This window comes from Chlorocebus sabaeus, chromosome 26, assembly GCF_047675955.1.
Source record: "Chlorocebus sabaeus isolate Y175 chromosome 26, mChlSab1.0.hap1, whole genome shotgun sequence".
NCBI lineage: Eukaryota > Metazoa > Chordata > Mammalia > Primates > Cercopithecidae > Chlorocebus > Chlorocebus sabaeus.
The window spans coordinates 51570901-51589566 of record NC_132929.1 but is presented as its reverse complement, the minus strand read 5'-3'; the positions used below and the strand labels follow the sequence as shown (position 1 = coordinate 51589566).

General features: G+C 59.2%; 1 protein-coding gene across 1 annotated transcript in view; it reads left to right on the top strand.

The window, feature by feature from the left end:
- The window catches only part of CSPG4 (chondroitin sulfate proteoglycan 4), a 39690-nt gene extending 22742 nt beyond the window's left edge, over positions 1 to 16948 (top strand). Inside the window, exons 3-10 of the mRNA XM_038010192.2 lie at positions 579 to 4115; positions 5575 to 6057; positions 6358 to 6534; positions 8227 to 8425; positions 8527 to 8661; positions 8809 to 8975; positions 13383 to 13566; positions 13885 to 16948. Of these exons, the coding sequence (XP_037866120.1) occupies positions 579 to 4115; positions 5575 to 6057; positions 6358 to 6534; positions 8227 to 8425; positions 8527 to 8661; positions 8809 to 8975; positions 13383 to 13566; positions 13885 to 15719 (6717 nt within the window). The 3' untranslated portion in view covers positions 15720 to 16948. The remainder of the gene's footprint in view (positions 1 to 578; positions 4116 to 5574; positions 6058 to 6357; positions 6535 to 8226; positions 8426 to 8526; positions 8662 to 8808; positions 8976 to 13382; positions 13567 to 13884) is intronic.
- The last annotated feature ends 1718 nt before the right edge of the window (positions 16949 to 18666 follow it).

The following is an 18666-nucleotide window of genomic DNA, read 5'->3' as shown; positions in this document are numbered from 1 at the left end:
GACCACACCTGATTCACATCAGGGTCCCTAGAGCCCATCCTGGCCTGGCCCAGAGTTCTTTTTGGTGAGTGTTTGGAGGATGAGTAAAGAGATGGCAGGACGGCAAGAGGAGTGGCACTAGAGGTCTTTGTCCTAGGTTTTCCACTCTGGGGCCCCAAGTGTGGGGAACCCACTACGCTTTTTTTGGTTTGTTTTTGTTTTTGTTTTTTTGAGACAGAGTTTCGCTCTTGCTGCCCAGGCTGGAGTGCAATGGCATGATCTCAGTTCACTGCCCTCTGCCTCCCGAGTTCAAGCAGTTCTCCTGCCACAGGCTCCAAAGTAGCTGGGATTACAGGCATGCGCCACCATGCCTGGCTAATTTTGTATTTTTAGTAGCGACAAGGTTTCTCCATGTTGGCCAGGCTGGTCTTGAACTCCCAACCTCAGGTGATTCGCCCACCTTGGCCTCCCAAAGTGCTAGGATTATAGGCGTGAGCCACCACGCCACCACTGCAACCACGCCTGGCTCTATGCTTTTATAAGGGAAATGATGGATTCAAAGTGCTGTCCCCCATCTTCCATTCCCTGTCTCTCTTCAGGTCAGACTTGTTCTAGGCCAGGAGGAGCTGAGGCTGCAGACCCCAGCAGAGACGCTGCTGAGTGACTCCGTTCCCCACACTACAGTGCTGACTGTCGTAGAGGGCTGGGCCACATTGTCAGTCGATGGGTTTCTGAACGCCTCCTCTGCAGTCCCAGGAGCCCCCCTCGAGGTCCCCTATGGGCTCTTTGTTGGGGGCACTGGGAGCCTTGGCCTGCCCTACCTGAGGGGAACCAGCCGACCCCTGAGGGGTTGCATCCATGCAGCCACCCTCAATGGCCGCAGTCTCCTCCGGCCTCTGACCCCTGACGTGCATGAGGGCTGTGCTGAAGAGTTTTCTGCTGGTGATGATGTGGCCCTGGGCTTCTCTGGGCCCCACTCTCTGGCTGCCTTCCCTGCCTGGGGCACTCAGGATGAAGGAACCCTAGAGTTTACACTCACCACACAGAGCCGGCAGGCACCCTTGGCCTTCCAGGCAGGGGGCCGGCATGGGGACTTCATCTATGTGGACATATTTGAGGGCCACCTGCGGGCCGTGGTCGAGAAGGGCCAGGGTACCGTATTGCTCCACAACAGTGTGCCTGTGGCCGACGGGCAGCCCCATGAGGTCAGTGTCCATATCAATGCTCACCAGCTGGAAGTCTCCGTGGACCAGTACCCCACGCGTACTTCGAACCGAGGAGTCCTCAGCTACCTGGAGCCACGGGGCAGTCTCCTTCTCGGGGGGCTGGATGCAGAGGCCTCTCGTCACCTCCAGGAACACCGCCTGGGCCTGACACCAGAGGCCACCAATGCCTCCCTGCTGGGCTGCATGGAAGACCTCAGTGTCAATGGCCAGAGGCGGGGGCTGCGGGAAGCCTTGCTGACACGCAACATGGTGGCTGGCTGCAGGCTGGAGGAGGAGGAGTATGAGGACGATGCCTATGGCCATTATGAAGCTTTCTCCACCCTGGCCCCCGAGGCTTGGCCTGCCATGGAGCTGCCTGAGCCATGCGTGCCTGAGCCAGGTCTGCCTCCTGTCTTTGCCAACTTCACCCAGCTGCTGACTATCAGCCCACTGGTGGTGGCCGAGGGGGGCACAGCCTGGCTTGAGTGGCGGCACGTGCAGCCCACGCTGGACCTGATGGAGGCTGAACTGCGCAAATCCCAGGTGCTGTTCAGTGTGACCCAAGGGGCACGCCATGGCGAGCTCGAGCTGGACATCCCAGGAGCCCAGGCACGAAAAATGTTCACCCTCCTGGACGTGGTGAACCGCAAGGCCCGATTCATCCACGATGGCTCTGAGGACACCTCCGACCAGCTGGTGTTGGAGGTGTCAGTGACGGCTCGGGTGCCTATGCCCTCATGCCTGCGGAGGGGCCAAACTTACCTCCTGCCCATCCAGGTCAACCCTGTCAATGACCCACCCCGCATCATCTTCCCACATGGCAGCCTCATGGTGATCCTGGAACACACACAGAAGCCACTGGGGCCCGAGGTTTTCCAGGCCTATGATCCGGACTCTGCCTGTGAGGGCCTCACTTTCCAGTTCCTTGGCGCCCCCTCTGGCCTCCCCGTGCAGCGCCGAGACCAGCCTGGGGAGCCAGCAACCGAGTTCTCCTGCCGGGAGTTGGAGGCCGGCAGCCTAGTCTATGTCCACCGCGGTGGCCCTGCACAGGACTTGACATTCCGGGTCAGCGATGGACTGCAGGCCAGCCCCCTGGCCACGCTGAAGGTGGTGGCCGTCCGGCCGGCCATACAGATCCACCGCAGCACAGGGCTGCGCCTGGCCCAAGGCTCTGCCATGCCCATCTTGCCCGCCAACCTGTCGGTGGAGACCAATGCCGTGGGGCAGGATGTGAGCGTGCTGTTCCGCGTCACCGGAGCCCTGCAGTTCGGGGAGCTGCAGAAGCAGGGGGCCGGTGGGGTGGAGGGTGCTGAGTGGTGGGCCACACAGGCGTTCCACCAGCGGGATGTGGAGCAGGGCCGCGTGAGGTACCTGAGCACTGACCCACAGCACCGCACCGAGGACACCGTGGAGAACCTAGCCCTGGAGGTGCAGGTGGGCCAGGAGATCCTGAGCAATCTGTCCTTCCCAGTGACCATCCAGAGAGCCACCGTGTGGATGCTGCGGCTGGAGCCACTGCACACTCAGAACACCCAGCAGGAGACCCTCACCACAGCCCACCTGGAGGCCACCCTGGAGGAGGCAGGCCCAAGCCCCCCAACCTTCCACTATGAGGTGGTTCAGGCTCCCAGGAAAGGCAACCTTCAACTACAGGGCACGAGGCTGTCAGACGGTCAGGGCTTCACCCAGGATGACATACAGGCTGGCCGGGTGACCTATGGGGCCACGGCACGTGCCTCGGAGGCAGTGGAGGACACCTTCCGTTTCCGTGTCACAGCTCCGCCATATTTCTCCCCGCTCTATACCTTCCCCATCCACATTGGTGGTGACCCAGACGCGCCCGTCCTCACCAATGTCCTCCTCGTGGTGCCTGAGGGTGGTGAGGGTGTCCTCTCTGCTGACCACCTCTTTGTCAAGAGTCTCAATAGTGCCAGCTACCTCTATGAGGTCATGGAGCGGCCCCGCCATGGGAGGTTGGCTTGGCGTGGGACACGGGACAAGACCACTATGGTGACATCCTTCACCAATGAAGACCTGTTGCGTGGCCGGCTGGTCTACCAGCATGATGACTCCGAGACCACAGAAGATGATATCCCATTTGTTGCTACCCGCCAGGGTGAGAGCAGTGGTGACATGGCCTGGGAGGAGGTACGGGGTGTCTTCCGGGTGGCCATCCAACCCGTGAATGACCACGCCCCTGTGCAGACCATCAGCCGCGTCTTCCATGTGGCCCGGGGTGGGCGGCGGCTGCTGACTACAGACGACGTGGCCTTCAGCGATGCTGACTCGGGCTTTGCTGACACCCAGCTGGTGCTGACCCGCAAGGACCTCCTCTTTGGCAGTATCGTGGCCGTGGATGAGCCCACGCGGCCCATCTACCGCTTCACCCAGGAGGACCTCAGAAAGAGGCGAGTCCTGTTTGTGCACTCAGGGGCCGACCGTGGCTGGATCCAGCTGCAGGTGTCTGATGGGCAACACCAGGCCACTGCGCTGCTGGAGGTGCAGGCCTCGGAGCCCTACCTCCGTGTGGCCAACGGCTCCAGACTTGTGGTCCCTCAAGGAGGCCAGGGCACCATCGACACAGCTGTGTTCCACCTGGACACCAACCTCGACATCCGCAGTGGGGATGAGGTCCACTACCACATCACAGCCGGCCCTCGGTGGGGACAGGTACTCCGGGCTGGTCAGCCAGCCACAGCCTTCTCCCAGCAGGACCTGCTGGATGGGGCCGTTCTCTATAGCCACAATGGCAGCCTCAGCCCCCGTGACACCCTGGACTTCTCCGTGGAAGCGGGGCCAGTGCACACAGATGCCACCCTACAAGTGACCGTTGCCCTAGAGGGCCCACTGGCCCCACTGAAGCTGGTCCAGCACAAGAAGATCTACGTCTTCCAGGGAGAGGCAGCTGAGATCAGAAGGGACCAGCTGGAGGTGAGGAGCTGGAGGTGATGAGCAGGGGTGTGGGCCAGGTAGAGGGCCTCCCACCAAGCCTCCATGCTGGAGTGTCACAAGTACACATGTGACTTGGGCTGTGGCTGTGGTGGCCCCAGGCTACATGTGTGCACGTGCCTCGGATGTGTTTCTGTATATGCTGTGTTTCTAAATTTCTGGGGGGCTTGTTGTACACCCATCCTCCTGGAACTTGTGTGTGCCTCCAGAGGTCGTGTCCTCTCGTGTCCATGGTGTGGCTGAGCATGCAGATTCCTGGGCCCCACCCAGCCCTACAGAATCTCTGAAGTGGAGCCCGAGATTCTGCATTGCAGTCAGTTCCCTGGGAGGGCATCACAGGCCCTGAGCTTTGGGGATTGCTGACCGTGGAGACCGGCGGCTGCTCCTCAGACCCCCATGTCCCCCCCTACACTGCTCATTTCGGAGACCCTTCTGGTCTGCATGTCTGGAGCTTGGGGCCCACGGCAAACCAGCAGATCTGGCGTCAGGAAGGCCTCGAGGAAGGAGGCAGTGTTTGGGCCGGGCTCTGAGAGCACAGGCCATCAGGAGCAGAGAATGGGGGGTGATATTCCAGGCAGAAGGAACATTCCAGGCAAAGGCATAGAGCGGGAATGTGAGTTTGGGCGTGGTTTAGCCTCTCATGGCTGGCCCGTCAGGTGAGGGAGCCCATGTGGCCTTTCGGGCTTGAGCTCTGTAGGGCCTGGGCTGAAGGCGGCTGTGCCTCCAGGAAGGGTGGGGCGAGGCGCCCTCTGATGGTCCTGGGTGGTAATAGCAGGGGTTGAGGAGGACGCTGCCTGCAAACCAGCCACAGGCCTGAACAGATCCTGAGCAGGGGGGCCTGTGTGTGTGTGTGTGTGTGTGTGTATGTGTGCACGCGTGTATGTACATGTGTGACTGTGTCAGTGTGTGATGAACTCGTGTGTCTGTGTCACTGAGTCTGGGGATATGTGATTATGCACCTCCCCGGGGGAGTGCATCTCAAGCTGTGTGACTGATCCTCTGTAACCGTGTGTGGGGTGGGTATTAACATGTGACCAGCAGCCGGGGCAAACCAGTGAAACCCCATCTCTACACAAAATATTTAAAAATTAGCCGGGCATGGTGGCACGTGCCTGTGGTCACAGCTACTTGGAAGGCTGAGGTGGGAGGATCCCTTGAGCCTGGGAGGTTGAGGCTGCAGAGAGCCGTGATTGCACCACTGCACTCTATGAAGCCTGGGTGACAGAGTGAGACTGTCAAAAAACAAAAAATGTGACTAACTGCATGTCTAGCTGCTGTGTGTGTGAACCCACATGTGTGTTTGTGTGTGTAAATGAGCAGTGGTGTCTGGAGGTATAAGTGAGGCAAGATCAAGCCTGTTCTGGCTGCTTAGGGCCACAGTGGACCCCTGTGAGACCTCCTCTGTGGCCCCCTGTGAGTCCTCATGACCTCTGTTAACCAGGCAGCCCAGGAGGCAGTGCCGCCGGCAGACATCGTATTCTCAGTGAAGAAGCCACCGAGTGCCGGCTACCTGGTGATGGTGTCTCGTGGCGTCTTGGCAGATGATCCACCCAGCCTGGACCCCGTGCAGAGCTTCTCCCAGGAGGCAGTGGACACGGGCAGAGTCCTGTACCTGCACTCCCGCCCTGAGGCCTGGAGCGATGCCTTCTCACTGGATGTGGCCTCGGGCATGGGTGCTCTCCTTGAGGGTGTCCGCGTGGAGCTGGAGGTGCTACCCGCTGCCATCCCACTGGATGCGCAAAACTTCAGCGTCCCTGAGGGTGGCAGCCTCACCCTGGCCCCTCCACTGCTCCGTGTCACCGGGCCCTACTTCCCCACTCTCCCGGGCCTCGGCCTGCAGGTGCTGGAGCCACCCCGGCATGGGGCCCTGCAGAAGGAGGACGGACCTCAAGCCAGGACCCTCAGTGCCTTCTCCTGGAGAGAGGTATGGCTGTGAGAGAGGCCCAGGGGCTGCAGCCCAGCTCTGGGGGCAGAATGGAGGGAGCCCCAGGTACTCCCAGTGTGGGGGTTATACACAGAGAGGAGATGGGGAGTTGCATTTCAGAAGCACCTGTGCTTTAAATACCATATCTCTTTTCTTCCTCACAACTCCTTGGAGCCAGAACTTATGGTCCCCATTTTCCACCAATGGAAAATGCCCTAAAAGAGTCAGTCTCCTCCTGCACCCAAAGGCAGGACATGAAGGGTGCTGCTGGGGCCTGACTAGCCCTGGGCCTGCCCATAGGTGGAAGAGCAGCTGATCCGCTACGTGCACGACGGGAGCGAGACACTGACAGACAGTTTTGTCCTGATGGCTAACGCCTCCGAGATGGACCGCCAGAGCCATCCTGTGGCCTTCACTGTCACCGTCCTGCCTGTCAATGACCAACCCCCCGTCCTCACTACAAACACAGGCCTGCAGGTGAGAGTATTCCTGGCACCATCCCCCATGTCTGCTTCAAGAAAGAGGCCAGCATCCCCTACTTCCCAGCACAGAGCTCCCCCTGTCTGAGCCTCAGTTTCCTCCTCTGCAAAATGGGGACGCTCCCGCATGCCTCATGGGGTTGTTGGAAGGAGAGTTGTGAGATTGTGCTGAAACAGAACACAGGTGGGAGGTTTTGTTATTGGACGCTTGCAAGTAAGGTGGGCAGACTTCTGAGCAGCCACGGGTGGCTCTGCTGTTCCTTCTCCTGTGGCTCAGGACCAGAACTCCCGACAGAATCACTTACAAGCCCTTAAGGGCAGGCATCAGGGCGGAAGCTCTTGTTTCCCACCTTCACCCAGCAAGTGAAGGCTACAGCTTGGGTCCCCAAACTCCTGCACAAGGCTGTTCCACACCCAGCAGGACAGTGCAGGGGAGGCCCTGGAGAACTTCACTCAGGCAGAGGTAAGGACCCAACTCTGCAGGTGGAAGTTGAGGCCCAGACATGGGATGGAACTTCTCCATGGTTGCAAAAGTAGTTCTGGTAGAACAGAAAGGGCATAGCTTTACTAAGCCCACATGGCAGGGCTTTGAATGCCGGCTTCTGGGGTGCGTCCTCCTGGGTCAGCAGGAGCTACTGAAGGTTCCACAAGAGGACTGACTTGGGCTGTCTCTGACATGAGGCACCTGGGTCAGGGGTTGCGGGGGAAGCCTTGGTGGTCTAGGATGTGCCCATAGGGGGCAGCCTGGTGGTGCAGAGGCCGCAGAAGAGTGGGACCCAGTGCTCTGGAACCACAGGCTGGGACAGCTGTATGGCAACATGGCCACCAGGTGGTGCCATCTACCTGTGTTTGCTCCAGAAGCCCAGTGCTGGGGTCCGGCCCTGCAACATTATGGCCCCTCCTGCCAGGGCTGGGCCTGAGGGCTCCTTGGGGCCGGGGGAAGGGAGCCCAGAAATGCCAGAAGGCTCTGTTTTCTGGACATGTGAGTCCGACTGCAGCTCTGCCTGCAAGTAATTGACCCAGCAAGACTGGTACCAGAACCTCAGGAACAGGCGCCTGCTCTGCTTGCAAGTGGGAGGCCTGAAAAAGGGTCCCCTTCGCCCAACATGAGGAGGGCCTGTAACTGCTCTGGAAGCACCTGGGCCCATCGCAGCACTGATTCTGTGCTGCAGAACATGCCAACCATCAGCCCCCCACTCTCCACACCACCACCCCTCCCTCAGCTGGAAGGAGGGCCCGTTTCTAAAATCACCATTCCCACCTGTGCCCGGCCCTGGCCAAGGCACGGAGGCTCTGAAAGGAGACCCCTGCCCCACCAGTGAGACAGATTAAGGAGCACTGTTGGTCAGCGCTGGGGGTTTCTGGAGGTGAGAACTTGGTGAGGGTAAGAACAGGGGCCTTCCTGGGTAGGGGACACAAGCTGGCCTTGAGGGACACGCAAGACTAGGGCAGATGAAGAGCAAGGAGGCTGGGCCTGGAGGGTGACCTTCCCTGGGGCCTTCCCTGGGGTGACAGGGAAGGTGAATGTGGGGAGGGCCCTTTGTGCAGGGGAGCCAGAGCGGTGCCAGCCTCGATGCTACCTGAGGGCCTGAGATGCAGCAGAATTGGAACCCTGGTGGCAACCCAGAGCCGGGGAGGAAGGGGTGGGTGAGCAGGGCAAGGCAGAACTTTCACAGGCCTGTGTCCCCAGATGTGGGAGGGGGCCACTGCGCCCATCCCTGCGGAGGTTCTGAGGAGCACGGATGGTGACTCTGGGTCCGAGGATCTGGTCTACACCATCGAGCAGCCCAGCAACGGGCGGGTAGTGCTGCGGGCGGCGCCGGGCACCGAGGTGCGCAGCTTCACGCAGGCCCAGCTGGATGACGGACTCGTGCTGTTCTCACACAGAGGTGGGTGCTGAGGGCCGGGCCTCAGGTTCCTGCTGCCCACAGGGTTGCCCTGAGATGGGGAGCCAGCTCGGGTCAGCTGGACCCAATGCCCCTGTCCACAGGAACCCTGGATGGAGGCTTCCACTTCGGCCTCTCCGATGGCGAGCACACTTCCTCTGGACACTTCTTCCGAGTGATGGCCCAGAAGCAAGTGCTCCTCTCGCTGGAGGGCAGCCGGACACTGACTGTCTGCCCAGGTGGGTGTGCTGATTTGTGGGCATTCCTGGGTGCCAGGAGCTGGGCAGAGCTGATGGTGGCACGCCAGGGTCACACTGCCTCTCTGCAGACACAGGCCTGGGCCTGGCTCCCAGTCAAAGTCTGATAGCCCCTTTTGCCTCTGGCAGGGTCCGTGCAGCCACTCAGCAGTCAGACCCTCAGAGCCAGCTCCAGCGCAGGCACCGACCCCCAGCTCCTGCTCTACCATGTGGTGCGGGGCCCCCAGCTAGGCCGGCTGTTCCATGCCCAGCAGGACAGCACAGGGGAGGCCCTGGTGAACTTCACTCAGGCGGAGGTAAGGGCCCCACTTTGCAGCCACCACTCAGACACCACCAGCCTCAGGTGGATGTGGTGCCATGGACATCACATGGACATGGGTGCCAGCTCCAGCATCACTGGCAGCAAACGTTCCTGGTCTTGCCATGGTTCAGGCCCTGGTGTCCTGCCCCCCAGGAGCTGCCAGGCTGGCAGGGCAAGTTCATGTTCCATAAGGAGGGAGAAGGATTCAGAAAGTCGGAGATACAGGGCCCCAGAGTAGGGCTGGGGTCTTGGGGTATAGCTTCCAGAAGGAAGCTACAGCCGGACCCGAGGGTCTGGAGAGGGGGCACCATGTGGGGGCACTAGTGGCACCCCAGTAGCTGGCGAGGGGCAGTGCTTGGTCAAGAGGGATGGAGTTGGAGGTGAAGCAGCTGCTGGGCCTGTGGGCAGAGGCGTGAGCCTGGGGCTCAGGTCAGGTGCCAGCCAGAGGCAGAGTGGATCCTAGGGGCAGATGAGCTGATGAAAGGCAGCTGAGTCGGCCAAGAGGGTGAAGCCACCATTCATCCATCCTGGTAGCTTCAAAGACCACTAGGAAGAACTAGAGCTCTCAGCCATGGGTAGCAGCAGACTCTGTGATCACTGTGCCATGGGGGCCGGGCCAGTCATCGCTTAAATGAACACCTCTTCCCGAAGGCAGAACAGGGGTTGTTCCATAGCAGGGCAGAACGGGGCAGACTCTTCCAAGGGCCATCCTAGGCAAGCGGCACATGTGGTGCTCCCGCCAGGAGGCTGCAGGGGCATCTGGACCCAGCACATGATCACAGTGAGTTCTAGGTAGGGAGAGGTCTTGTGGGGCGCAGAACCGACTCTGTCATTCAGGAGCCACGGCACGCGGTACTGCTCCAAGTACCTCCAGAGGGGTCCCCCCGCCAGCCCTCAAAAATGGCAAAGCACACCCCAGCCCCCTTTCCAAGCTCCCTTGCTTGGGCAGGGACCTCCTGAGCCTGGCACTCTCCCTCCTGAGAGGCGCAGATGGTATTCAAGTGCAAAGCCAAGGTTCCCGCCCAGCAAGTGGCTCAGATGGGGAGCCTTTGGGCATCTGGAAGGAGGTGGCTTTGACAGGTGGAATAGTTTCTTGGGCTTCTCACATCAACACCTCCCAGGCCAGGTTCTGTATTTCCCTGGAGCCCCACTCCTGCTATGGCCCCCTCCCCACGATGAGATATTCATCAGGCTGGTGTCTACAGCTGCTGTGTACCCTCGGTTGCTGGGAGACTTTGTCAAGAATGCCCAGGAATGGGGAGGGCACGGGACCCGGCCATCAGCAACCCTCTCGCACTCTATAGTCCCACGTTACTCAGAGCTTCCCCATGCCCCAGCAATATGAAGGACTAGATTGAATTGGCACCGGGGGCTAGGCTGGCAGTGCCACCCAGGAAAGCAGGGAAGAGGCTCTGTGGGCTACCTGGCCCACTCGGGGAGGAGGGCAGGACTGGGTATTGTCTTGACAGCAGCCCTGTCCCACAACACTGAACTGGGCAGGGAAGGGGTCAGGTGTCCCCATTTTTCAGATAAGGAAACGGAGGCTCTTGGAGGGCAGGGTAACTTTATTTAGAACACATGGCGAGTAAGAGGCAAAACTTCTGCCTGCGAGTCCAGGATTTCCTTCACCAGAGGACACTGCTTGCTCCCCAGAGCTCAGGACCCTGTGTTTTGTCTCACTCCCACCCACAGAGCTCCTGTATCCAGGCATCAGCTCCCACTCCCACTCCTGGGGGCTCCATTTCCTTCCTGCCTACCATTCAGCCTGGACCAGAAGTTGCCACTGGCAGCTCTTTAGTCCTGGGCCAGATTTGGCCCACAGATGTGTTTATTTGGCCTGCACACAGCAGCTAATACTTTGAAGTTAATTGTCAACATATAACCTTTGGGAAATTAAACAAAAAACTTGATTCCCATTTTCTTAAAAGGCCTGTGTTCCCTCTTACAGTGAAAGCAGACGAGCAGCCGCTTCCTTTAGAACAGGTGCTAGCCCCTATGTAGATAGCTCGGCTCTTCTTCAGACTGGGCTCAGCTGCCCTTTAGCCCAGGCTCTGCTTCCCTTAGACCAGGCCCTGCCCCACCGCAGACCGGGCCCTGCCCCCACCTCAGACTGGGCCCTGCCTCCCCTTAGGCTGGCCCTGCTCTCCCTTAGCCCAGGCCCTGCCCCTGCTTAGCCCGGGCCCTGCTCCCCTTACTCTGGCCCCTGCTCCCCCTTACTCCAGGTTCTGCTCCTAGAGTCTTCACAGGTTAAGACCCTGTTAAGTTTCCATGTTACTATTGTACAAGTCCTGTTTTTCTCTGAGAAGAAAAATAGTTCCCAGTGTTTCCTAAAAGGGGAAAATAAGGCCGGGCGCGGTGGCTCATGGCTGTAATTCCAGCTCTTTGGGAGGCCAAGGCAGGTGGATCACAAGGTCAGGAGATCGAGACCATCCTGGCTAACAGGCGAAACCCCATTTCTACTAAAATACAAAAAATAAGCAGGGCATGGTGGCGCGCACCTATAGTCCCAGCTACTCAGGAGGCTGAGGCAGGGGAATTGCTTGAACCCAGGAGGTGGCGGTTTCAGTGAGCCGAGATCACGCTACTATACTCCAACCTGGTAACAGAGCAAGACTCTGTCTCAAAAAAAAAAAGGGGTGGGGAACAAAAGATAGGCCAAAAGAACACATTTTGATTTTAGTGGGAGGAAACCTCTTTTCTTCCTGGAGTGAAGAATATTCTTTGGTGTTGAACTGCAGGCAGCCCCAAGAACAGCAGGTGTGGCTGGACTGGAGGTGAGGGGAGTTGAGGTCACGGGGTGATGTGGTCACAGCCAGGCCTTAGTGGACAGATGGGGAGACACCGCACTATGTGAGCCAAAGAGCCCCATAATCTTCCCTTTCAAAAGGCTCACTCTGGCTGCTGTGTTAAGAACAAAATGTAATGGGTGGGGGACTGCAGTTGGGACACAGAAAGCTGTTACAATAATCCAGGTGAGAGATGAGGTGGTTTGAGGGAAAGAGAGGATGCAAGGGTGGTTCCAAGGGTTTGGTCTGAGCCCTTGAAAACGGAGCTATGGTCTCTGAAGCGGGATGACTGTAGCAGGTGGGGCCGATCGGGAGTGCAGCTGGGGCAGGTTGAGTTTGAGATGTCCACTAGATATCCACAGGGGCGGCTGCAAACATGAGTCTGGGGTTCAGGGGAGAGCAGGCTAGGCTGGAGCTACAAATAAGGCGGTCTTCAGCACACCTGGCATTTAAGGCCAGGAAACTGAACAAGGACCCATGGAGAGTGCCTGTAGACAGAAAAGAACCTGGAGACCTGGCCATAAGATGTTGGGGAGAAGAGGAGGAACAGCCAGGAGAATCTGTGAGGCAGGAGGAACCCCAGACTGAAGTATCCCGGAGTCCGTGGCTCTCTTGGAGGAAGGGCTGCTTGGTGGCGCCAGTGCCGCTGAGCAGGTAAGAGGAGGCTGAGAGCTGACTGCTGGATCCAACAACACGGAGGCCCCTGGTGCCCTTGACAAAAGGAGATATGGTGATGGGGGAGCAAAATCCTGGGTAGAGAGACCCAAGAATGCCTGAGGGAGAGTGTGAACTCTGCTTTTTGAAGTTTTGCTGCAAAGAGAAGCAAAGGGGCAGGGGTGTTGTTGGTGGAAAATGTGAAGTCAAGAATAGTTTTTTCTGGCCAGATGCAGTGCCTCCTGCGTGTAATCCCAGCACTTTGGGAGGCTGAGGCAAGTGGATCACTTGAGCCCAGGAGTTCAAGACCAACCTGGGCAACACAGTGAGACCCTGTCTCAACAAACAATAAAATAAATTAGCCGGGCGTGGTGGCACCTGCCTGCAGTCTGTGCTACTTGGAAAACTGAGGTGGGAGGATTGCTTGAGCCCTGGAGGTCGAGGCTGCAGTGAGCCATGATCACGCCACTGCGGTGTCTCAATAATGGTAATAATAATAATTAAATAGCTTTAATGTAAGTGAGACAAAAGAATAGCATAATTGCATAAGGAAGGGAATGATGCATCTGGGGGGAAACTGACATCATAGGAGAAAGCCAGAAGACAGTAGAAGTGGTGTCTTCAGAAGGCAAGAGGGGATAGGATCCTGTGCACAAGAAGAAGTACTCGCTTTAGAGAGCAGCACAGACAGATCATTGCATTCCCCAGAGGTCAGAGAAATTAGGCGATTTCCCCAGGGTGGCAGAGCTGGGGTTTGAGCCCAGACTCCGGCTCCAGAGCCCAGCTCTGCACTGCATTGCCTGATGTGACCCACTGAGTTAGTGAGGGAGAGAGTGGGTCACACGCACAGACCTGGGCACAGCCAGGAGAGCCCAGAGTGGGGCCTGAGGAGACAGAAGTGCTCAGTGTCTGGACAAGCTGGGCTGGACCTGCCTCTCACCCCACGATGGTGTCTCCCCTAGGTCTATGCTGGGAATATTCTGTATGAGCATGAGATGCCTGCCGAGCCCTTCTGGGAGGCCCATGATACCCTAGAGCTCCAGCTGTCCTCACCGCCTGCCCAGGACGTGGCTGCCACCCTTGCTGTGGCTGTGTCTTTTGAGGCTGCCTGTCCCCAGCGCCCCAGCCACCTCTGGAAGAACAAAGGTGAACAGCATGATGAACTGGCAAGATTGTGGGGAGGGACAATGGGAAAGGCCCAGGAGGAGGGGACACAAGGCCAGGGTCAGCAGCTCGTGTCTCAGTCCCCAGAACCTGGGAAGTCACAGGGAAGGTGAGTGGGGAAGCTTTGGCATCAGAGTGGGGACACAGTCCTTGTCCTCCTGGGAACCCTGAGCCCCACCCTGGAGGACCTGGCTTGAGGGTGTGGGGGAGGCATATCCTTGCCCTGGGGTACCCCCAGCTGAGGGTCCATGGCTCTTCCCTCAGTGGGCTGGACCCTCATAGCCTGTGTCCCACCCCCAGGTCTCTGGGTCCCCGAGGGCCAGCGGGCCAAGATCACCATGGCTGCCCTGGATGCCTCCAACCTCTTGGCCAGCGTTCCATCACCCCAGCGCCTAGAGCATGATGTGCTCTTCCAGGTCACGCAGTTCCCCAGCCGGGGCCAGCTATTGGTGTCTGAGGAGCCCCTCCACGCTGGGCAGCCCCACTTCCTGCAGTCCCAGCTGGCTGCAGGGCAGCTAGTGTATGCCCACGGCGGTGGGGGTACCCAACAGGATGGCTTCCACTTTCGTGCCCACCTCCAGGGGCCAGCAGGGGCCACCGTGGCTGGACCCCAAACCTCAGAGGCTTTTGCCATCACAGTGCGGGATGTAAATGAGCGGCCCCCTCAGCCACAGGCCTCTGTCCCACTCCGGCTCACCCGAGGCTCTCGCGCCCCCATCTCCCGGGCCCAGCTGAGCGTCGTGGACCCAGACTCAGCTCCTGGGGAGATTGAGTATGAGGTCCAGCGGGCACCCCACAACGGCTTCCTCAGCCTGGTGGGTGGTGGCCCGGGGCCCGTGACCCGCTTCACACAAGCCGACGTGGATTCGGGGCGGCTGGCCTTCGTGGCCAACGGGAGCAGCGTGGCAGGCGTCTTCCAGCTGAGCATGTCTGATGGGGCCAGCCCACCGCTGCCCATGTCCCTGGCCGTGGACATCCTACCGTCCGCCATCGAGGTGCAGCTGCGGGCACCCCTGGAGGTGCCCCAAGCTTTGGGGCGCTCCTCACTGAGCCAGCAGCAGCTCCGGGTGGTTTCAGATAGGGAGGAGCCGGAGGCAGCATACCGCCTCATCCAGGGACCGAAGTACGGGCATCTCCTGGTGGGTGGGCGGCCCGCCTCAGCCTTCAGCCAACTCCAGATAGACCAGGGCGAGGTGGTCTTTGCCTTCACCAACTTCTCCTCCTCTTATGACCACTTCAGAGTCCTGGCACTGGCTAGGGGTGTCAACGCATCAGCCGTAGTGAACATCACTGTGAGGGCTCTGCTACACGTGTGGGCAGGTGGGCCATGGCCCCAGGGTGCTACCCTGCGCCTGGACCCCACCATCCTAGATGCTGGCGAGCTGGCCAACCGCACAGGCAGTGTGCCCCGCTTCCGCCTCCTGGAGGGACCCCGGCATGGCCGTGTGGTCCGTGTGCCCCGAGCCAGGACGGAGCCTGGGGGCAGCCAGCTGGTGGAGCAGTTCACTCAGCAGGACCTTGAGGATGGGAGGCTGGGGCTGGAGGTGGGCAGGCCAGAGGGAAGGGCCCCCAGCCCCACAGGCGACAGTCTCACTCTGGAGCTGTGGGCACAGGGCGTCCCACCTGCTGTGGCCTCCCTGGACTTTGCCACTGAGCCTTACAATGCTGCCCGGCCCTACAGCGTGGCCCTGCTCAGTGTCCCTGAGGCCACCCGGACGGAAGCAGGGAAGCCAGAGAGCAGCACCCCCACAGGCGAGCCAGGCCCCATGGCATCTAGCCCTGTGCCTGCTGTGGCCAAGGGAGGCTTCCTGGGCTTCCTTGAGGCCAACATGTTCAGTGTCATCATCCCCGTGTGCCTGGTCCTTCTGCTCCTGGCGCTCATCTTGCCCCTGCTCTTCTACCTCCGAAAACGCAACAAGACGGGCAAGCATGACGTCCAGGTCCTGACTGCCAAGCCCCGCAATGGTCTGGCTGGTGACACCGAGACCTTTCGCAAGGTGGAGCCAGGCCAGGCCATCCCGCTCACAGCTGTGCCTGGCCAGGGGCCCCCTCCAGGAGGCCAGCCTGACCCAGAGCTGCTGCAGTTCTGCCGGACACCCAACCCTGCCCTTAAGAATGGCCAGTACTGGGTGTGAGGCCTGGCCTGGGCCCAGATGCTGATCGGGCCAGGGACAGGCTTGCCTATGTCCTGGGCCCCATTGCTTCCATGCCCGGGTGCTGTCTGAGTATCCCCAGAGCAAGAGAGACCTGGAGACACCAGGGGTGGAGGGTCCTGGGAGATAGTTCCAGGGGTCCTGGACAGAGTGAATCAAGAGCTGGAACCTCCCTCGGCTCACTCTGAGCCTGGAGAACTGCAGGGGCCAAGGTGGAGGCAGGCTTAAGTTCAATCCTGCCCTGGAGCTGGTTTAGGCTGTCAAAACCAGGGTAACCTCTCACATGGGTCATGATTCTGGGTCCTGGGACTGTGACCTTGGGTAAGTCACGCCTGACCCAGGCTGCTAAGAGGGCAAGGAGAAGAAAGTACCCTGGGGAGGGAAAGGACAGAGGAGGGTATTCCTGGCTTTTCCACTCCAACCCAGGCCACCCTTTGTCTCTGCCCCAGAGTTGAGAGAAAAACTTTCCTCCCTGGTTTTTCATGGAGATGGTATTCCCTGGAGTAGAGGGCAGGAGGAGAGAGCGCCTCCACTCTAGAAGGCATAAGCCAATAGAATAATATAATCAGGGTGCAGGGTGGGTAGGTTGCTCTGGGGATGGGTTTATTTAAGGGAGATTGCGAGGAAGCTATTTAACATGGTGCTGAGCTAGCAAGGACTGATGGAGCCCCTGGGGGTGTGGGATGGAGGAGGGTCTGCAGCCAGTTCATTCCCAGGGCCCCACCTTGATGGGGCAAGGGCTAAGCATGCATGTGTCAGCGGCTTTGGAGCAGGCTAGGCTGGGGCTCATGGAGGGTCTCAGGCCGAGGCCACTACAGTGCCAGTGCCCCCCTGAGGACTAGGGGGCAGGCAGCTGGGGGCACTTGGCTCCATGGAGCCTGGATAAACAGTGCTTTGGAGGTTCTGGACAGCTGTGTGGTGTTTGTGTCTTAACTGTGCACTGGGCCTTTTTGTCTGCGTCGGCTTGCATACAGAGGGCCCCTGGAGTCGGCCCTCTGGCCTGGCCTCAGCCAGTGGGATGGAGAGGGCCAGGTAGACCTCTGAACTTCCACCTCCTGGGGCCTCCCAGACCTCCTGTGCCCCCACCTGTGTGGGCAGGTGGGCCCGTCTTTGGGTGATGGGACCAAACCCCTTCAGTTTAGTAGGGAAAGGCTAGGTCCTCTACAAAGAGCTTCAAGACAAAAATTAAAATAAATGCTCCCCACCCTAGATTTATTAGCCTGAGTTTTGACCTCCACACCCCTGTTCCTCCCCAGCCACCTCTGAAGGGGTTGCAGCAGCAAAATGAAGGGAGTGGGGGGACTTGGGGATCTCAAGGCTGGGACATGGTACCAAGGAGGAGGGGGAGGAGAACCACCACAGGTACCTCCTAGCAACTTCTACAAGGCAGGCTTCTGCTGGTCTCCACCCTCCCAACAGGAGGACCAAGGGTGCTGCTTCTCCAAGCTAGAGGAAACAGCAAGGATTCAGAAAAGCCAGGCATCCCTGAGCATGGCCTGAGAGGCCAGCATTGGGTTACAGAGGGGTTCTGAGGCCGTGGCATCTCCAGAAGGCCCTCTCTGAGTTGCTGAGTCACCACCCTCTAGACCTCTCTTGAGGGTGTCGCAGGGTTGGGGGCAATGGAGACAAATTCTGGGTACCACGGGATATGCCTGGCCCTGAGAGTAGACTGAAGAGAGGAAGAGAAATGTGAGAGGCCTCTGAGCACAGCCAGGTCAGTGGGTGGACAGCCCTGGCCAGCTTCTGGCAGCTGACCTGCATCTGGGGACCAGAGTCACCTCTTCCCTGTGCCCCAACGTCTGAAACATTTGAACCAGGAATGAGAGCAAGAGAGAAGGCTCCTCCCCACCCTGCCCCGGACCGCCCCTCCTGTAACATCTCTCACATCTCAGTGTCCAGCCTCCTAGGTCCTCCTCTCAGAGGCTTCGGGCAGGAGACCAGGTACATCCTGCTGTTAGGGCCCCCAGAGGACCCAGGGGAGACTAAGAGTCAGGGAGGGGAAGACGGCCATCACATAGCAAGGCGCTTCTTGCCACACTGAAAAGCAGGACTCCCCAGGGAGGGTGACCAGAGCCCCAGAGATCCCTCTGCGCCCTGAGCTCACTGTGCTCAGGGCTCGGTGTGAGCTCATTCAGTTCCTTCTACAAGCCTGGTCTCTCCGGCACCCCAGGCCAGCCTCAGACAGGGGCCTGGCCAAGGGTATCTCCACACCACATCCGGTGATCTGCCTCCCCTCCCAGGAGCTCGGGCTAGAGCCCCAGGGCCCTGATATCTGGAACAACTCTCTACCCAGGGTGACCAGTTTCGCTGGAAGTGTAAGCTGAGAAGAGGGTGACAGACCCATCAGGCAGGATCTGGCCTGGTCTCCGATTTCCCCCAGAGGACTGAGAACACACTCTGTTCACAAAGCCTGGCCCGGCCTGCCCTGCCCCCAGGGAGCTGGCACCAGCTGACACAGTTCCAGCTCCTCTGAGCCAGTGCGGGACAGTGGGCTAGCACTCAGGGCACTGTGCCAGCAGCTCTGCTAGGACCTGGGAGAGGGTCTTTCACTGGCTCACCGGAGCTGAGAACCCAACCTAAACGTGGGGCCTTGGTTTATGTAAATCCCTTGCCCCAGGGCTTAAGGGGCTTGTCTCCACTTTACAAAGTAACTCACCATCCCCCTCCTTTAAGGAGCCAGTTCCTCCCAGGCGCTGGAGATAACAGCCAACCCGTGTACAAGTGTTCAGGAATGTTTGGGAGCTCCTGACCCTCTCCGCGCAAACACACACAAATGCATAATGTGCATTTGTGCACACCATTGTGTATGTGAACACAGGCTCATGCATGACCTTCAGACACACAACACAGAGATAAATACCTACCTACCTAAGAAAAACACGCATACGCATGGGCACACACAAATTTCAGAAGTATATGCTTCTCACCT